This window comes from Halichoerus grypus, chromosome 12 (assembly GCF_964656455.1).
Source record: "Halichoerus grypus chromosome 12, mHalGry1.hap1.1, whole genome shotgun sequence".
Lineage (NCBI taxonomy): Eukaryota > Metazoa > Chordata > Mammalia > Carnivora > Phocidae > Halichoerus > Halichoerus grypus.
This window is the reverse complement of record NC_135723.1, coordinates 61,038,841-61,060,099: the sequence shown is the minus strand read 5'-3', so window position 1 is coordinate 61,060,099 and position 21,259 is coordinate 61,038,841. Positions and strand designations below refer to the sequence as shown.

Genomic DNA, 21,259 nt, shown 5'->3' with positions numbered 1-21,259 from the left:
ACATTTAGGAAACCTTCTGCATGAGAAGATTTTCTTAAAGACCAAGGAATATGTGTGCATGTGAGTGTGGATGTGTGTTGGGGTGTGTGTGTGTGGATGTGGTGTTTATGGGCACGTGTGGATGTGTGGGTGTGGATATGTGTGTATGGGCGTATACTTTCCATTTGGAAGGACACCAGAGATGAACGAAACTTCCCTGTTATGTGGAAATCAGTTATGGGCATGCATGCTCAATCCAAAATCCTCTCTGCTAGGTATGTGAAGGAATTATTCTTAATATTTGGCTCGAAATACAGACCCTTAGTTTTCTTGAGTCAGCACGAGAACGTGCCGGAAAGAAGACAGAAGGCTACTGCAATCTGCCAAGGGCCAGTGCAGACTGTGGTTGGGAGCCAGGCTGTAGTAACTCAGGCAAAAATTACACCAGACACCTGGTTCTGGAAACAAACTGCACCCACAGCCCCCTCCACTGCAGACAGGAGATTTGGGTGTATGAATGATGAGAGTCAGAATAAATAACCCTTCTCTAGAGCTCAGTGCTGCTAGGCCCTGCTCCAGCAATCACAAGAGGTGGGAAATATTGCTGTCCCCGTTTTACAGATGAGGAGAAGGAAGCACAGAGAGGCTAAGTGATTACCTAGGGTCACATAGCTAGTAATTGCAAGGTGATCAAAGCCAGAATGCCTGGCCTTCGGTCTGCATGATCTTGGACAAGTCTTTCAGCCTCCCTGCCCCTTGGTTTCCTGTCTCCAACACGAATACAACATCAAGTCCCATACAAGTTTTACTGGGCTCCATGAGGGGCACTGATAGCTCTGTTCTAAAACAAAATCCAAGAGTTAAGACATCTCAAGGTGCTCCCAAGTGGCTCTGCTCTAGGAGCAGCACCTTCATAATTACTGGCGTGGGTTGAGTGATCCTCGGATGCTCGGTGTCCCTAGCACCTTCATAATTACTGGCGAGGGTTGAGTGATCCTCGGATGCGGCCACCCTGGACCAGAAGACTGGTGCTTACCTGGGCCTCGGCCGGGCCTCTTCTTCTGCAGGAATGGCTGGGATCCTGGAGGGGCTGGTGGCACCGGCAAGGCCTGCACGCTGGACTTGGGTGACTGGGCCTGGAGGCTGGGAGACTTGGGGGGCAGCAGGAGGGGGGCTTCGCTGTTGTTGTTAGCTCCTGGCAAAGGAGGCATGGGCACAGAGGACCTCGGGGTACAGGAAGCATAAAGAGAGGGTGGGGGTGGCGGAGGGGGTGGGGCGGGAGGCTCCCGAACATCTTGGGCAGTGAGCCCGGGATACCCACAAGGTGGGAGGAGAGGGAGTGGGGGTGGGATGGGCGGCAGGTACAAGGGGGCTAGCTGAGGCTTCATGGCCTTGTCACTGAGAACAGAGGCCAGGGGGGGTGGGGGTGGCGTTGCGGGATGGGGTGGGGGTGGAGGGGGAGGGGGCGGTGCAGAGGGGAGAGGGGGTGCAACCCCTGGGGGGTTCCCTTTGGTGGGCGGGCCAGGTGGGGACACTAGCGGAGCTTTGGTGGGGGAGGAAGGGGGCAGGGGTGGGGGTAGGGGTGGAGGAGGTGGGGGCGGGGTGGGAGGCGGTGGGGCAGGCATGCTGGGGCGAGGAGGGACTGTCCTGGCGGTGCCATGAGCCTCGGAGGCATTGCCTAGCCTGGGAGATGCAGGAGGGTTAAGTGGGCCACTGAGAGTTTTCGTGGGAAGCCGGGGAGAAGGCGCGCGGGAGCCAGGTGCCTGCCCTGTCTTGCCACCTGGAAGTGAAACAAGTTCTGAGTCAGCTCAGAGGCAGAGGAAGGAGAAACCCAAGTTTGCGGGCAGTGATGACAGACGCCGTCCAGCATGATGTCCGTGAACTGCATGGCGGACGCTCTCATCCTGCAGGTTCACCCGAAGCCTCAGGGGCAGCAGCTCACAGCCCAGGTCAGGCCACCAGACTGTGGTGCAGGACCAGCTTTCCTGTTCCATCCCACCTCTGCCCTCACCTGCCAAGGGCCCAGGAATCTCCCGGCCCAGGGCACTGGGCTGCTCTGACCTCCTTCGCCCTTCCTCATTTCAAGGCCACCCTCACACTTATTCACCACTACCCACTGGGTCAATCCAGTTGGAGACCCAGCCCTCACGTTGTGGTTTGGATCTTCAGGTGTACCAACCGGAAGCTCCTTGCTAGGGAGGTTTTCCTCATTTCCAGCATTACGTGAACATTCATTTTCTGTGTCAAGATCAGAAGATGAATCATTCCTTGTATAAGGTCACTCAGAAGTCAGTGGGAAGACACCCTGCCTTGGGGATCCAGGTCCAATGACCTCGAACCTCCCAGTTCCATGGCCTCTGGAAGTTCCGAATTTCTTTTCCAAAAGACATGCCCATTTCCAACAGGTTCTCTGTCTCCTGGTCTCCTGGCTTCCTTATCCCACAGATCCACGAACCCCAACTTGAAACCAATGCCTCTTTGGAACTCAACAATGGCACACTCCTCACAGCGATCTGTGTTCGGGGTGCTTCACGGAAGACTGGGTGGAGGTGCTCCCTAGGAGGCGCCTCGTCACTCTTTGCACAAAGCCCCTTCACTGTACTGTTACCCCTTGCCCCTTTGTCCCTCTTTCACATGGAGAAGAATGTTCCTCTCCCCGTTTACTAAAGCATGGAAGTTCTGCGATCACTGCTTAAATGTGTCCTTGGAGCATCACTGTCCACCCAGGAGGCATGCTAAAATACCCCTTCCAAACAAATACAGTGCTCTCCCAAATGGAATTCTGGGGAATCTGTCTTTTCCTGTTCTCCCACCCTTATATTTTATTACCCCTCTGAAAACATGTGGAGAACACATGAAAAGATGGTTGCTTCTCCTATCTACAGCTTCCCGGGTGCTGCAGAATAAAAAACACAGCTTTCAAATCAGATTATAAACCCCAGCATCTGGTGGCGGTTCTGTGCTTTTCAGCTGATGAGTCTCTAGTTGTATTTACCCAACCAGGTGCAAGATCGTACCCCAGAGGACTTGATGCCGAAAGCCAGGCCAATCAAAGTGAGGTGTGGCGGAGGGGACGCTGGGGCTGAAACTCAGTGGGCAGGATGGCAGCATCTGGCCCTCCCCAGGGATGGCCCTCATCTGGCTATGAGGTGACAGTTACCTTGGCAGCACTACTCATTGCAAGTCTCAGCTACGGAATGGCTGCTCTTGGGGCAGGGTGGTAATGTCACCATTCCTCTGTGGAGGGTTTTCTTTGGGGCCGTTCCAGAAGAGACAATGTCTTCCACCCTGTCTGACTTGATTCCCCTTGGGGTCAGCAGGCTGACCGTGACCAGGAGGGAAGGCCCCCCACCTGGCCTTTCCAAGGACAGAACCGACCTACCACCCGCAACTCTAACATTAGACATTTTATGTGAGGTTTAGGGCAGGTGTCAGGCTCAGAGATTCCTGCCTCCAAGCCTGTTTCCATAGTCCATGAGATGAAGATGGAGGACCAAGGCAGTCCATAACAAGGTGAGGCCTCCCTATATGCCTACTTGCTCCATGAACTTTAAAGGGCTAACAAGTTTGAGGAGCAGGATCAGCCCCTGAGTAACCACTTCAGACTTTTGAAGTGACTGAGGACACACCATGTACCCAAGACTCAAAAACTCTTAGAATGAGTCAGTTAAAAGTGCAGAAGCTTCTGTTTACTAAGCAGCCAAGCAAATGAGAAGTGGGCAAACCTATTTTTCCTATGACATGAACAGCAGAGGCCAGGTAGGCACAAGTCCTCATTTGGCTTACGCTCATGCCCGCTCCAGGATGCGGCAGAGGGCTGGGAGCACGCGTTCCAGGTGAGACCCACAGACAGAGGAACTAACTGTGTCGAGTGCAGGCCAGGAAGCCCGGTAGCACGGGGCCCGCGGACAGAGCCAAGGGAAGGAAGTGCCAAGGGAAGGGAGGAGGCTTTCCTTCATAACACAAATGCTAACCCTAGAAATCCAAGGAGAAACACAAAAGGAGACCACAAAGCGGGTGGGGAACGGCCAGCCTGAGTGCGTCAAGAGCCTGAGGGTTATCAAAAGATGAAATACGTCTTCTTCCTTTAATCTGTGTATGTTTCCAGAAGACCTTAGACTGCATGGAAGTCTCATTACACATTCCATAGAACCGAGTAGTGTTACTCATCCTATCTTATTTTACTTTAAAGATTTATTTATTTACTTACTTATTTGAGAGAGAGTGAGAGAGAGAGAGAGGGAGAGAGAATGAACTGGGGGAAGGACAGAATGGGGGAGGGAGAACCAGACTCCCTGCTAAGCGGGGAGCCCTATACCCGGCGATCCCAGGCCAATCCCAGGACCCTGGGATCATGACCTGAGCTGAAGTCACATGCTTAACTGACTGAAGCACCCAGACGCCCCCCATCTTATTTTAATTATCACTCCTTCAGAATGCTAAGCCAGGATGACATTATGACTTTTGAAGACATTTTATGGCTGCATTGCTGTAAAGACAAATATAATCTTCGACTCTAAAAGTTCATGTTTTTTTTTCTGATTTAAAAAGATACCCAAACATTTTCATGGACTGCCAGAAGTACTGTGAGCACTAGCCTCTGTGCTTTCTGGGCCTAATGGCTCTAAGCAACCATGCTACCCACTCCCACATTCCATTCAACAAATATTTACTGAGCACCTACTATGCGTCAGGCATTTTTAAGGCAGTGAGAAAAACATAGTTCCTGCCTTTGCAGAGCTTACATTTAGAGGGAGAAGACAGAAATAAACAAATAAACCAGTAAATATATGTCAGATGGTGGTAAGTAATACAAGGAAACTAAAGGTAGAGGGGATATGGAGTAAGGGAGTGAGGGTGATATTTTATATGGGTTCATGAATAAAGCCTCACTGATAGGTTGATCAGGTGCCCCTTGAGCAGAGACCTGAAGGAAGGGAGAGAATGAGCCACGTGGACACCTGAGGAAGAGTGTTTCCGGTCAAGGGAGCAGTCAGTGCAAGGGCCCTGTGGCAGCAACATGCCTGGTGTGTGTACGAACAGCAAGGAGGGCCAGGTGGCTGGAAGGGAGGGTGTGTGCTAGCAAGAGTCAGGTAGGCAACAACATGAGAGAGGTAGCAAAGGCGGAAGTCCTTTTCTCTGAATGACCAGGAAGCTGATGGAAGGAGAGAGAGGACAGCCATGGTCTGTCTTACTCTGACATGGCACCCAGTCCACGCATCTATTTATTGGCCCTGTCCTTGAGCTACCATCCTGTAGCAGGCATCATCAGCCACTGCATTATGGATTTCCATCTCCTCTACAGAAATTAATCCTTGTTTAACAGAGTGGCTCAAGCATCGGACATTTGTGTCCTAGTGTTGACAGATAGGAACGCAGACGAGCTGGCTTCCTTTGGCTGGTCCCTGTTAAAACTGACTGGGGGCTATTTCTCCTACCTGTCCTTCAGTGAAGAGAAACTAGTGGACATTTTATATCACACAGGATGTTTATTTGATACCACTCAGGAATTTTGAAAAAGAAGGCGGCACTGGGAAATGCCAACCCTCTTTGCTAAACCCTTAGCAAAAAAAGAGGAAATGCAATGGCCTCTGAGAAGGTTCAAATTGGATCTCAAAGCATCCTAGAGCTCTTATCTTTGCTGGACTTTATCAGTAGGCGACAGCAGCAAATGCACCCCATTATGTCAAACAGCCACAGAGCCCATTGACAAGGTTAGCAAACCCCATGGCAGAAGATTGTATACCAGCAATGTTTGGGGCTCGATATTCCCCGATTAATGCAATTCTTGGAGTTTATTTCAGCTTGCTGGCTAAAGAGAACAATAATAGGAAAAACCCTTCTATTACACATAATTTATATATATTTGCCCAATTTTAATGTGATACTTTCAAAATATCTGATACCCACTAACACACAAATGACTGCAGTAGACTGGCTGAAGAAATGGCCTTGATTATCCACTCACTCCTGATTCCATAATCTTTGAAATGTGATTTTGCCAATCCTCCCATCAAGAAGTGAAGTGTCTTTTCCCACCCTTGTTTCCGAGCTGGTCCTGTGACTTGGACAAGAGGATGTGGTAGGAAGTAATATTGTGCCAACTCCAAGACTAAGCCTTAAGAGACTTTATATACTTCTGTCCTCTCTGTTGGAACCCTGCCACCAACAGCAAAAACAATCCCAAATAGTCTGCTAGACATTGAGAGACCATATGGATGTGTCAGGCCAGTCATCTCCGCTGAGGCACCAAAGATATAAGAAATATAAGATTAGCAAAAGCCATCTGACCAAGCTGTACGTACCAGAGGGAGCCTAGCTGAGACCACCCTAAATTGCCAACCACAGAACTATAAGCTAGATACATAGTCGTTTAAGGTCCCTAAGTTTTAGGGTATTTTGTTATGTATAATAACGAAATACCCTACTGATAACAATACCCTGATTGTTACAATGACTGATACATTACGGTGACATCACTAAGATTTTTCTAAAGTGCTTTATACCTTTTGTCTGTACTTTGCAGTCTGGGCCCCAATCACACCACTGCTAAACACTACACACCGTGGCAAGTCATTCTTCAATTATTACAATGGGATGATTTAAACAGGATGATGATTTATGGTACTTCCAGGGCACGCGCCCAAATCCGAGATCTCCTGCTATACAACTTTTCATTAAAACGTGTCACAGTCCTCATGGCTCACAAGCATTGCCCAGTTGGTTCAACACATGAAGGAGCGAACGATCACGAGGTAGCCAGTCTGAATTCTCCCTTACCTGCCACATCCCTCTGGCCGGCTGGTCTCAACACAGGAAAGCCACCAGCAAACAGGTCTCCCAGGCTTGGGGGTGTGCTTCCGCCTCGAGAATTTGCAGACCCTCCTCCTTCTTTGTTGATTCCTTTAGAACCTTTGCAGAGAAGAGGCAAGTAAATGAGGACTTGCGAGCAGAGCTGAGCAGCCCGTTCTGAGCCCGGGGCAGTGATCCAACAGCGCCTGGGGCAGCCTTCCCATCCTCCCACCTCCAGCCTTACCCTTCCAGTGGGCATCTTTCCCAAACCCCTCTGCCTGGTTACCCCGCAGACTCATGTGCTCACGCCTGTCTGCTACTCTCTGGGGACCTACCCAGGAACCGATGACCATCAGTAGCTGAGCACCCTGAAAAGTGACCCAAACAAAGGGACCTAAACGCTGCCATTCCCCAGATGCCTGTGAGGGAACCGGCAGCACCTTTCAAATGAGAACACCCAAACGTTGTAGGTGGAGTGCTGGCCCTATTTTCAACTCGACTGTTGCTGTGGGAGGCTCAGACAGAGAAAACCCACAGATTTAGTTCAGTCGGTAATTGTAACTTCTTGTCCACAGAGTCTGGCCCAGGACTGCAAGCAGGAAGTGAAGGTCTGCAATGATTGGTGCTTTGGCATTTTCCTTCTCAGTCTCCCCAGCATTTACTCCCTACACCCCGCACCCTTCCCTGCATCTTTCCTTCTATAGAAGAGAAAGCTTGTGAAACCCTGGGGGAGAGGTGTCACAATTCTAGCCTTCCAGGTGGGTGTGATGACCAACTCCATTCAATGAGAAGACATTTGGCTTAGACAAGAATTTCTAGCAAGAAATGTTCACAGCCTGAAGCTAACTTGCACAGAGGAATCAGGGCACAGTGCCCACTGGTGGATGAATGCATTTAGATTATTCTGAGTATTAATATATATTACCTATCCACTGGAATAATTAGGGAGTGAGTATTCCAATCAAATGGGTTTATCTGGTAATTGGGCTTAACCAATTAGTGAGTCTAACTGGAAACGAATTTTTATTGCAATTGTTGAAAATATTTCTTAAAATGATTTATCTATCCCTGTATACTAAAATACATAATTACAGATACTAGATACAATTATATTTTTAGGACTGTCTTTGAGAATTACCATCATGTGCATCATTGAAAACTATATGAAGACAGATGACATTGATAAATAGTTCTGCATAGATTATTTCAACCTTCGGCAATCTTGACCAAAAAAAAAAAAGGCAGGTATTACTACCTCCCCCATTTTGTAGATGAGCGGACTGAATCTCTGAGAAATTCCCAGATGCACCTGGTAGCAGACTCGGGACTCAGCCTGGGTCATGTGACCCAAGCACAGGGCCCCTCTTACTCTGTACGTAGAAAGCTGCAGTCATGGGATCCTATGAGAGAATTCTGAATACATCTTTTTTCCTAGCGAACACAAAAATTTGGCATACTTTAATGTTGAGACTTTAATTTTTCTCTCTTTGAGGACTAGGTGGATGCAGGGTAAGCGATCTTTAGAAGGTATCTCACCATGGATGAACACAGAGTGGAATATCCAGACGATGGAATATTAGTCAGCAATAAGGAGTAAAGACCTGTAGTGTGTACTATAGCATGGATGAACTCTGAAAACATTATGCTAAGTGAAGGAGCCAGTCACAAAAGGCCACATATTGTATGATTCCGTTCACATGAATATGCCCAAGAGGCAAACCCACAGAGACCAGCTGCCAGGGACTGGGGGAGGGGCGGAATGGGGAGTGACATGTAATGGGCGTGGGGTCTCCTTCTGGGGTGACGATAATGTTCTGAAACTAGACCGAGGTGATGGTTGCAACCACACTGTGAATGTACAAATGCCACTGAAATGGACACTTTAAATGGCTAAAATGGTGAATTTTATATTATGTGTATTTTATCACAATGTAAAAAAAGTATCCCACCATGTTTTTGCTTGTTTGTTTGTTTAGCATTCGAACAGTGGTAGAAGATATGCTCTAAACCATCTGTAGACCTGGAAAGGAGCTCTGACTCTCTCACTCACGTGGCCCATACATCGTGCAAGTTTGCGAAGGCCCAAAGTGCGTCCTGGGTAACTAGTGTTGCCCCTGCCCTGAGCAAGCCAGCGGTGCCCGGCTGAGCCCCACATGGCCTGCCCCTGACTCACGGCAGGCCCGGCCCAGCTGCTCACTTACTCTCAATCTGTGGGGCACTGCGGTCATTGATCTGGGTGACTTTCCGTAGGCGAGTTCCTTGCTGGATATCAGCCAACAGTGCACTCCGACCTTTGGGGTCTGCCTTTCTCAAGCTGGAAATGTCTGTACCTACCTGTAAGGGAACAAGAGGGATTTGAGTATAACCACATACAGTATCATAATCTACTTTTTGCTAGTACAACTTCCTTGTGTCCCACTCCCTTCTGCCTATGCAAGTCTTTCAATTTGTATAGCTCCTGGGGGCTCTTTTCTATCTGTTAGATGGGCTTTTTATCTCTTTTCTCTGTTAGATGGGCTGCTGCCCGATTTCATGAATCACTGAATAAAATCAGATCTTTAAAATTTACTCAGTTGAATTTTGTTTTTAAACATTTCCGCTGTAGCTTGGGCTGACATGGTAGGGGTGTCCATGGGATCGCAGAACCAGGGAGCACCGGACAGAACGGATGCAGGTTGGCGGCAAATAAGGGGAGGGGGAGGACTGCACTGGGAGACACAACCAGGAGGAAACACAGAAGGTTTATACCATGTGCACGGAGACCTGGTTAAACAGTTCTCAAAGCCAGAAATACTTCCTAGCACCTGCTGTATGGGAGGTACCATGTGTCTTTAGTTTTCAGCTGAAATATCATGACTTCAGAGGCTTTTTCTAACCCTCCAGTCTAAGGAAGGCCCCCCAGTGTTCTCTCTTCGGGTACCATCTTCCTCGTTCCTCTGCAATTCCTATCACCTTGTATAAATTTATCTTTCCTTGTGGAAAATGGCCATTCGCGGTTACGAGTTTAAGGTTCACCACCCACACAGGACTCTGTCAGGAAAAAGATCTTATTCGTTTTGTTCACAAATGCATTTCTTTTTTTTCTTTCTTTTTTTTTTTTTTTTAAAGATTTTATTCATTTATTTGACAGAGAGAGACACAGTGAGAGAGGGAACACAAGCAGGGGGAGTGGGAAAGGGAGAAGCAGGCTTCCCGCCGAGCAGGGAGCCCGATGTGGGGCTCGATCCCAGGACCTGGGATCACGACCTGAGCCGAAGGCAGACGCTTAACGACTGAGCCACCCAGGCGCCCCACAAATGCATTTCTAGAGAGAGTAACAGGACCTGTCCGCAGATAGACATATCTGCAGTGACTACCAGACGAATGAAGGAGTGAGTGAACTAGACCCCGGACGTATAGAATACACTGGCCTTGCCTTCAAGGGCATGCGTGCGTGCCAGGGAGACACGACACACGTGCATGGAATTAAGCCACTACATAATGCAGCACATGACGTAAGTCCTACAGAGAGGAAAGCCACCAAGGGTTCAGAAATGGCCATATTCGTCAGGCCACAAGGAAGATACGAGACTTTAAGATGGTCCTCGAAGTATAGATAAGATTTACAAATCCTTGCTCTGGCCATTTTCTGTTCAGAAAAGGACAATTCAGCTTTGTCGACTACATAGTCAGAGACTCTCCCGTGTCACAGGCTAAAAACAAGGGCAATTGCGGTTTTAGCTAAAGTGTGCTGAGAGTGCATTTCTACTGGCTGACTCTACTGCACTGGTAAGGCATCTTCCGCGGGCTTTGAAGGGCATACGCTTCTTGTTGCCTGGAAACAAGCTTTTTGAACCCTTGAGGGGGGCTCATGGATCATGGTCAATAATAGAGCGATAAGCAAAGGGCCCCAACCCTAATGATTACCTGGTTTTTAGAATGCATTATTAATGCACACGTACAACAGGGAATTTCTCATACAACATGCTTTTAAAAAGTCTCTCTATATAAACAATTAATATCAATAAATAATTTTAAACTGCAAAGTTTTAAGATCTTTAAAGTCTCTCATTTTATTTATAAGTAGTTAATGACAAGAATAAAGAGCCAACAGAAATATCATGACTCTAGTCAAGAGGGTATAAACATTTTTGCAAAAATCTAGCATTACAATCTCAGACATGTACTGTGGTCAGGGATTAGAGGGACAGAGTGCTTTGTAGCTTTCTTCCTAGTTACAAGATAAATCACACATTGAATTATGATGATAGTCATGGTGCAACTCAGGTGATAGCCTTGGGGAAGGCAAAGGTTAGAACGGTGCGTTCTTCTGCTTAAAGAAGCAGCTTGACCCATGAACAAACCTTATAGCTAATAATCCTGGGGTGGGAGTGGGTCATCTCATCTAATTTAAACTTGACTGTTTATTACCGAAATGTATCTCCTACTCCCCAAACTTGCCCATCCCAAGCTTTTTAGGTGAGGGCTATGAAGAAGGTTATATGTCCTTGGGATAATTATTTTGAGTACCTACTTAGCACAGGCCTCAATAGGTTCTTGACGATTCCACATCACAGATGTGTAGATAAACATCTTCCAAATCAGCAGGAGGATACGGCAAGTCATATCACGTGTACATGCTGCAGTTCAATTTGCTCGACTAAATTTAATATTCCTTCTTTGACTTCTTGGCTTCCTTTCCCGCTGCACTTGTTGGCCCTGATGACTTTCCACTAGAGGGCTCTCCCTCCCCTGATAATTGAGATGGTATCAGTCAAGCCTCTCCTTCGAGGTCAATAACCAGTAACTTCAGGGCTAGGGTGACCCTAGAGATTTAGGCTGAATGGGTTTTGTACAAAAGGACATCTAAGGACATATTCATTTGCACACTGAAAACTGTATTACACTGTGACAGTCTTTTCTACTCCACCTGCAATATTTTTTAACAATTCACTCATAATTTGCTTTTTTAAAAAACCCCAAGAAGTCTTGTTACTGTGGTTACAAGGGTACAGAAACAGAAAAGAGAAGATTTCCAGATATTCACTCGTTCTTTTATTCTATGCAAATCCTGGTTACTAGCAACGTCACTAAAAGTATAATCAACAGAGAAAAAGCCACTCCTGGACACTTTTCCTGTGGTAATATATCCACTAAACGTGCCTCCCTCACGGTGCGCGCACAAGTGCGTGCGCACACACACACGCACACACACACACTCACTCAGCAAACCAAAACATTACTTCAACGTTTGTTCTTGTTCTTCCTCCACATTGCTATTGAGTGTGACAATCTGTTGAGTCGCACATAAACCTTTTGTGGACTCAGTTCCCCCATAGTGAGCTCCAAATGGAATAGCTTGGATCCCAAAAAGATGCAAAGTAGCAGAAGAGCAATGCAAATGAACCCACCCTGAGCCATCCAAAGGCTGAAGAACTGAAGTGAACCAGTAAGATCACAAAGACAAAAACTGACTGACAGTTCTAACAGAGCCAAGGGTGGTGAAGTGTCTGTTCTCCCATCCTGATAAATCAGAAAAGCTTTCGCATGTCCCTTTGTCATCCCAGCAAATGAGCTGATCCGGTTTCGGTGTGGTTGGGGGTGGGGGGCGGGGAATGGCAGTCCAGCCCAGAAACGCATGTCCCGCTGTTTGTCACGCTGCCACTATATGCCATTCCTGCATCTGATTCATACTGATTTCTGTGAGAAACATTAATAAAAAAAAATCCAGCCGGTTAATCCAAATCTAGCAGGTTGTTTGTCTCAAGGATGATCTAAACCCTACCATCTTCATACAATTTCAGCTTTGCAGCTTCTGAAAGGTACATTCTCCAATGTGGCTGTTAAACCTAAAATTAATTATCAGGTTTCCAGGCACACAGTCTGCTCATTCCCTTGGCCCTCAGCCCACTCCTGCCTTCCACACTTGGGGGCAGACAGCTCTCAGCAGCCAGGGTACTTGGATTTCAGGACCAAACCTGAGTCCCCAGGCCAGCCTGAATAGCACTGCCTCCCCCTGCCACTACCAGCTTGCGGGAGGAGAACACGGGGAGCCTGGGATATGAAACACAGACAGGAAGTATTTTCAGAGAAAACTGACACAATGTTCCCTACACCCCAAATGTGCTTAAGTGAGGCTGTTCCAGAATGAAGGGTACTGGGGTCTAACAGTGTTAGGTCTCATTTTCAGAAATCCAACTATTCAATTAAAATCCACAGCAAAAAGAACAGACCCTATAACCTCCTTTTCTATAGCCTGGTTTCCTGAACAACTGCACACAGACCGTGACGTTCCCTTGAGAACCCAGCCGCCTCCCACAGAGCCACTTCCTTTACCAGGAGGGTGAAAGCAGCACAACGGGCCCAAAATGGAGCCACCTGCCCCTCCAAGACAGCAAACCAAGACTTAATTTTAGTTTCAGCCCCTCCCGGGAATGTGACCTTTACCCAGTCAATCTGGGTTGACCCCACCAGCACTAGTGAGATAATTTGTGTGACTGACCCCTGCCCTTCACCTTGTCTGAAATACTCCTTTCTTTTATGACTTCCCTCTCCCACCCACTTTCTGCCTTTATTTATTTTTTTTTTAAGATTTTATTTATCTATTTGAGAGAGAACACGAGCAGGAGGAGGGGCAGAAGGAGAAGCAAGGTCCCTGCTGAGCAGGGAGCCCAGTGTGGGGCTCGATCCCAGGACCCTGAGATCATGACCTCAACCGAAGGCAGGCACTTAACCCACTGAGCCACCCAGGCGCGCCCCGCCCCTTTCTGCTTTTTTTTTTTTTTTTTAAGATTTTATTTATTTGTGAGAGAGAGAATGAGAGACAGCGAGCATGAGAGGGAGGAGGGACCCCTTTCTGCTTTTAAAAACCTTCCATTTGGGGCGCCTGGGTGGCTCAGTGGGTTAAGTGTCTGCCTTCGGCTGGGGTCATGATCCCAGGGTCCTGGGATTGAGCCCCGCGTCAGGCTCCCTGCTCAGCAGGGGAGTCTGCATCTCCCTCTGCCCCTCCCCCTGCTTTCTCTCTCTGTCAAATAAATAAATAAAAATCCTAAAAAAACACAAAAACCTTCCATTTGGTACGGCTCCTCAGACCTCCCTTCTATTTGCTAGATGGGATGATCCTCAATTCCTGAACTGTTGAATAAAGTCTATTAGATCTTTAAGTTTACCCAGCTGAATTTTGTGTTTTAACAGAAGGCAAAGCAGAATTAGGGCCCTTTCGTTGGAGCTCTAGGTGTGTCTGTTCCTATTCTCTACACCCTCAGAGAAGTCCATCCCCTGGAGTAATCTCCTCCCCTGGAATGACTGGCTACCGTTTGCAGCTACCTCCTTGCCCAAGGGCCGGGAGGCTATCTCAGACCTTCCCTCTTCCTCATTCCCTACAGATATCCAATCACAAACTCCTATTGATTCTTCCTGAGTGATTTCTCCAGAATCTGGCTCCTTTTCTGCAAAGCTGACTCAATGCCGGTGCTGGGGTTCAGCACAGGCTGCTTCCAAATATACCATTTGGGCATACTGATTATTTTGAATTAAAGTTACATAAAAAACAGCCAATGCAAGGACACTGACTATCCTTCGTCCCCCTGTTAGTGGGAAAGAAATTTCCTATATGAAAAGTAACCCCTTGTACCAGGAGGAAAGGAGACATTCTTAGCCCCAGAGATAGGAATTCAAGGCCAAGAGGGCTGTATGAACAAACCTTGTTACTTCTTTGCTAATTTACTACTCCAAACCCAAACTTCTTTGTCTTCTCAATACTTTAAAAAAAACAATTTTTTTTTTTTTTTTTTGAGAGAGAGAGGGAGAGCATGCGCGGGGTGGGGGGAAAGGGGTAGAGGGAGAGGAAGAGAGAGAATCTTAAGGATCTCACGACCCCGAGATCATGACCTGAGTTGAAATCAAGAGTCAGCCACTTAAACCAACGGAGCCCCCCAGGCACCAATGTCTTGTCAACTCTTTACAAACTTAATTGTTTCTTTGTCTAAAAGGTCTAAAAGCTGCCTGCTTTGGTCACTTCTTTGAGTCTCCTATTTCTATGAGCTCCTATACATACAAAATACATTTTTTCTCCTGTTACTCTGTCTTATGTCAATTTAATTATCAGACCAGCCAAAGAACCAACCGGGGGAAAAAGAGAAAACTTTCCCCCCACGCCCCACAGGCCACGATCAGCTTGGGATTCCATCACCTGGCCTTCATGCGTCCTGTCTTCTTGCTCTCCTCCACTCGGCTCTCAGAATGACCTGTATAAGGGCCATATCACCTGTCATGTCCCTCCCCTCCATAAAACTTTCTGCTGGCTCCTCACTGCCCTCAGGAGCAAGTTCAAATCCCTGCACACAGTGCAAGGCCCTCTACTTCTCAGGCATTCTATGCTGGAGCTCACTTCTGGACCTTAGCTGGAGGTAATCTCTTCTGCTCTTTTTATAGTTGTCTCTTGGATCAGACTTCCAGTCCTGGAAGGCCAGGTAAAGAGCCCTTTCTTGTTCCTAGAGCAACATGTTCGCCCTTAGCAGAGCACCTGCCACCCAGATCATGTCACTCTGCTCAAAACTTGCAGTGTTTGTTTTTCCATCTCACTTGGGATAAAAAATGCAAAGCCCTTCCTAATATGGTCTGCTGGGCTTAACTGTACTTCCGTATGCTACCCTGAGTTTACCTATCAATGCCAGCATTTTTCTACCCACACCAGTGTTATAAAGCAGTTCCACTGTATGGCAATCCCTCCCTAACTATAAGCTGTAGTTGTGGGTACTCATTTTTAGCAATACTGAGAATTTTGATTTTAATATGAATTCCCAAGTCTCTTCAGTAGGGAATAATCAGAAGAAAACGGAAGAATATAGGCTGGGAATGGAAAGAGCAGCAATAAAGAAATACAGAGAAAGAGGGATCTGACATGGGTATAAACAGGGACCATGGGTGGGTTTTAGAAGCAGGGATTAGGCTTAACTCTGCCAGAGCCTTGAATTTAAAAAGGCGGTCTACTGATGGATAGTGGACTAGACACTGGACAAAAGCACACCATTAAATTCATGTGATAGTTATTTGATCTGCACCATAGCAAAATGAATTTGTAAGTAGTTCACAGAAAACTGCTGGAGAGAGGGACCCTGAAAAGAGGGCAAATAGAAATCAGTAGAGCAAACCTGTTGGCTATTAATATGACTCAATAATATGTAAGATTTGAGTGTTGACTCTGCGCCATTGGATCAGGAGTTGGGGATACGGTATGGGCAAGACTGTGAGGATCCTGTTCTCAGGGACTGTATCTATGTGTGTGTTTATGTGTGTCTCTCTCTCTATGTATATATGTGTGTGTATACATGGATTGCACACATGTACATATACACATACAGGGATCCTCTGCTGTTTGAAAGTTCATGTTATTTCACTTTTACAAAATACCTACATTAGCACCTATTTTTACTAAACACAAGAAACCAGAAAAGGATTTTTGCTTTTGCAAAAAAAGGCAAAAAGCGAAAATAGCATTCAGCATTTGTTTGGCAGTGAGCCTTGCGGAGGCAGCCTGGCCCTGGAGCGAGAGTAGCGCCACCAAGCTCCTCGCCGAGAAGTACGCTCAGCATCTTAGCATCCATCTTAGCATCTTAGCATCCCACAGAACTGTATCTGTGGGCACCTGTGCTTTATCTCGATTTATTTTGTGCACCTGTTAGCAAGATGTGCCCTAAGGTACCAGAAAAGCCTGAGAGTGGTTATATTTTGGGTTTGGGAATGCTCAAAGTGGTTCTATATAAATTGATGGTAATAGCTTCCTCGATTTACAACATTTTGACTTACAAAAGGTTTCCTAGGAACTCTACTGTCAGATAGCGGGGTAAACCTGCATTCCTTGTTATTGATTTTTCTGGACCTGAGCCTCTGAACTGGTCTCCACAACTAGGATCCCAATGTATCTTCAAGGCTGCCCTCAGATAACTGTATTGGAGGCACCCATTGTCTGACTCTCCTCAAAATGCTTCAGTGACTCTCCATTCTGTACCAAATCAAGGAATCTAGCGACAATTTCCCAAGGAATCTTTCAACCTTTTTTGGTATTTCTTGATGAGTTAAAACTGCTCCGGATGTCTCCCGTGTTTCTTTTCCCCTTCTAAGCCTGTGCTCACGTGTTTGCCTCTTCTGGGAATGCTCCCCTGGCCCCAGCCCTGCCTACCAGCCCAACCTTTTACTTCTCTTTTAAGCTCTACATCAAAAACTGTTTACTTTACAAAATCTTTTTTCTTTTGAACTTCTTCAAATTAATTTTTTCCTTATATGATCCACACACCTCCTCCAAAGCACACTGTAATTCTCTACAGCACTACTCAGGTCTTTCAAATATTAAAGTTTTTATATGCTGTTCTTTCTGCTTATTTATTTATCTTTACTCTGGGATTCCCTTCATATGACGTTCTAGAAAAGGCAAAACTAGAGATAAGGTAAACATATCGGGCATTCTTTGGAGCAGGGAGGTTCAATCAGTGAAACACTTCCCAGGATACTTCAATGACAGGCAACTGCCACTACGCATTTGCCAAAAGCCATAAAACTTTATAGCATAAACAGTAAACCTTATGCACATGAATAAAAATAATCACTTAGGAAGTTGCTATCTCCCAGGAAAGAATGCAGAATGTGAAAAAATTATCAAACCGTGTTACAAACGAATGAAATGATCTCACTGCACCCTGTGTGAGAAAAAGATACGGATACATGTAAATTTATAAATGAGTCAAAACTTTTGAGAATTAAGGCAAAGGAATTGCATAGAAACCCTGGGCTCTGTATGATCCTATTATTTCCCACAGAGGCACTGGCTTACAATTCTGAAACTGCTATCCAGGTATTCAGGTGTCCTGGAATGGGGACAATTCGTAGGTGACAAATGGTGGCTGTAAGGCATCTCGTTGTTGGAGTAGGAGGTTAAGGATAAGCGAGAAGAAAAAATCCGAAGGCCCAGATGAACAGGCAGTCATCAGGAGGCACAGGACGTGGTTCCCTTTGGAGAGAGTGTCACCAGAGTTTGCGCTGGCAAAAACTTGAGTCTCCGAATTCCCAGTCATGGTGCCAATGGCAGTGCCCTGCCCGGTGGTTGTCTCCTTCCTCAAAGCCAGGTCAACAGTCCCCAGATTAAAAAATAAAAATATCCAGGGCGCCTGGGTGGCTCAGTTGGTTAAGCGACTGCCTTCGGCTCAGGTCATGATCCTGGAGTCCCGGGATCGAGTCCCACATCGGGCTCCCTGCTCGGCAGGGAGTCTGCTTCTCCCTCTGACCCTCCCCCCTCTCATGCTCTCTCTCTATCTCATTCTCTCTCAAATGAATAAATAAAATCTTTAAAAAAAATAAAAAAAATAAAAAATAAATAAAAATATCCAGCTCTGGAGTTCCTGCCACATCCTGCTAAGCTCTTCGGGTCCCAGGGGCAGTTCTTGAAACTCTGGAAATCTGGGGTCCATGTCGTGGCTACATTGACAGACATCCGTTCCAGCTACTGGAGAGCGGCGCCATGAAACTCGCCCAACCTCCTCATCTGGACACCTCATGTTTGATCACAGAAGTTCAAGACTTGAGTTCCAGGTGCTTCCCCCACCCCCTTTCCCCAGAGGAAAGCATCCTATCACCACAGTTTAAGGTTCTTTTGAGGTAGATCCAGATTTAATTACAAAAGAGCTAAAAGGCCAACCGTCATTTCTCTGGAAAGTGAGATCATTTGTCTCTGCCATTTCCCCTTATTTTTGAGTGGAAATTCTTAACATGCAAAAACTAAGCCATTCCACTTTTATTTTATTTTATTTTATTTTTTAAAGATTTTATTTATTTATTTGACAGAGAGAGACATAGTGAGAGCAGGAACACAAGCAGGGGGAGTGGGAGAGGGAGAAGCAGGCTTCCCGCCGAGCAGGGAGCCCGATGGGGGACTTGATCCCAGGACCCTGGGATCATGACCTGAGCCGAAGGCAGATGCTTAATGACTGAGCCACTCAGGTGCCCGCCATTCCACTTTTAATAACCAGCATATCCAGCCTTTTTTTTTTTTTTTAACTGTACGAGCAATCTATCAGTATTTTATTAAAATGAACTTTGTGTAAACCTTAGCCCCTGGGTCTTTGCCATCTGTCTGCTCTGACAAAATATGCAGGCGTGGGAAGAGAAGCTGCTGTCTTGAAGGTTATGCCACAGTCCTGATTCCTCAGGCTGTCTTCACACTTTTTCACCTCTGGTCACCCTGTCCCTAGAGATGGGAATTCAATTATTCTCTCCTCTCTTTTTCAATGATGCCAATATTCCCAGGCTTTTAACACTAAAATTTAAATGAGGAGAAAACCTGATTTATAACCTATGCTGGACCTGGAAAGAATAACCTTGTAAACTAAAAAAAAAAAGAGGCCAGTATTAGGAGTCAAGGGCTTGGCCACTAGGAATTGCTAATAAATAAAACATAGTTTGAACAGTGTCTCAGAAACTGGCTGAGGTTTCATATCTTCCATTTTTTTTAGACAAAAATTTACTACCAAAAAGAAACATGCTCTCATCCCAGCAGATTAATCTGCAAACTAATGAAATAACACTACTGTCGATTGCAGAATCACCATTTCTGTTAAAGGCTTTGTCTCATTTCCCCGAGCTGATACCTAGGATTCCTTCCTCTCTTTCATTTCAAATAACCAACTTTTCCTGAGACTTGGTTCCTTCTTTTTACTCTACGATGCACAGAAGTGATTCTGGAGTCTAGGTACAGAGCTGCGACATGCAAAGGCTGAGGACAATGACGAGAGCAATAAGACAAAGAGATGGGAAGGCATTCGTGTGTGTCAGGCACTGTTCCAAGTACTCGATGTGTCTTAGCTCACATAGAGGGCACTTGAACAACCAGCCCTATGCTGGATGTACTAGTTATGAGTATTATGTCCACTTTACAGATGAGCTTCAGAGGGGAAGCGTGCTGTTCATTGCTAGTGAGGGGAGAGCGGAAAGGTGAGGCCAGGCAAGTAAGTCAGGGTCCCTCTGTCACCATGCTGGACAGCCTCTTGGTAATGACATCACCTGGGAAAATAGTGCAGGCAAAAACCCAGGAATACATGGCCAGCCCGTAGCTGGGTGGGGCAATGGTCCGATTATCCTCTGGCTTGGGACCATGGTAACTATTGCTTCACAAGGAGGGTGACAGCCAGAGCAGGAAGGAGGGGGCAGTGAAGGGGTATCAGAAGGAAAAGGATGGGAGGATGTTGCTGTTGAGATGGCTGGGGCCCAAGGAGCTAAGTGCTAGCTAGGCCTTTGCCAGGGCCAGCAAGGACAGCCAGAGCTGAATGACGGACTCTGAGACCAGTCTGATTAGTGCCTCAAACGTGAGCCAGCAGCCATCTTGGCAGGAAGAGGACTGAAAACACTTAAAATGGAAACTGCAGAGAGTAACCCTAGCTCTGAGGCTGATATCCTCAACTGTAAACAGCTTGTACCTGAAACTCCCTCGTCAGGTAACATGGAACCTCCCTCGGGGCAACCATGACGGCCCACCTCTTTCTTTCCAAGTGTCAGCCCCCTATTCTCCTTTTACACCTCCCTGCTGGCTGCAGGGCACCAGGCAGGGTTTTCAGCGTATGGCCTCCCTTTTTCGACTCTGAAATAGATTAAGATTTTGAACATTGCTCAAATAGGAGAGGGCACAAAAGCAACAAAAATAACCAAGAGGGGGAAATTCCAAAATTTCTAGAAAGCTCAAGATGTTCCCAAAGTACTGTACCTATTATAGATGATAATGTAAATGGATCTAGACTTTCTTTGGTCATAGTCACTCTTCTAGGTCCCTAGAGGCCAGTGGAAGCCTCTGGATCTGGATGTGGATTGGATCCTATTAAGTCTACCAAAAGAATCTTACATCTGGATCTGGTGATACTCTCATCCTTCCAGAACCTGCTTCCACACCTCTCTGCTTTGCCCCTAGGATGCCAGACCTGGGTGCTCCGTGCATGTGCTCTATAGTTCTGTCATCACCCTGGGACCTCACTCTAGTTCTGGGCCCTGTTGATGAAGAGTGGAATGCCCTATCTGGCAACTAAGGGATCCTTCTTTGGCCTGCAGGTGATTCTCTACACCCTGCCTGATATCTCTGTGGTCCATGCCGCTCACATCCTTTGTTTTTCCTTGGGCCACTTCTTTTATGCTGTTGGGCTGCTAAAAGCATCTTCAATGGCCAGTTGGCAAGAAGGCAGTATGGTATAGTGGGAAAAGCTACGCTCAAGGGTCAGTTTTACAATTTACAGTTCTGTTCTGGCTGAGTTAACACTTAAGGGAGCATCTGAGTCCAGTCTGCCAGTGGCTAAGTGGTCTTGATAGAGTGAGTCACCCAAGGAGGAAGCCATCAGCCTTCTATCAGTGGGAGACAGCCCTTCCTTACTTAAAAATGAGGATTCCAGAGTCTCTTCACCTTGAATGGAATCCTGGATCCACCATTTATTAGTGGCATAACTTCGGCAAGTTACCTTACCTCAACTAGGCTCAACCA

The 21,259-nt window shown here is 46.6% G+C and overlaps 1 protein-coding gene across 7 annotated transcripts in view; it reads right to left on the bottom strand.

Moving 5' to 3' along the window:
• The window catches only part of WIPF3 (WAS/WASL interacting protein family member 3), an 84,683-nt gene that overhangs the window by 19,337 nt on the left and 44,087 nt on the right, over window positions 1-21,259 (bottom strand). For all 7 annotated transcript variants that reach the window (XM_078059413.1, XM_078059408.1, XM_078059409.1 and 4 more), the window contains exons 3-5: window positions 8,973-9,105; window positions 6,760-6,891; window positions 1,016-1,759 (exon numbers count right to left, since the gene is read on the bottom strand). In XM_078059413.1, the coding sequence (XP_077915539.1) occupies window positions 1,016-1,759; window positions 6,760-6,891; window positions 8,973-9,105 (1,009 nt within the window). The remainder of the gene's footprint in view (window positions 1-1,015; window positions 1,760-6,759; window positions 6,892-8,972; window positions 9,106-21,259) is intronic.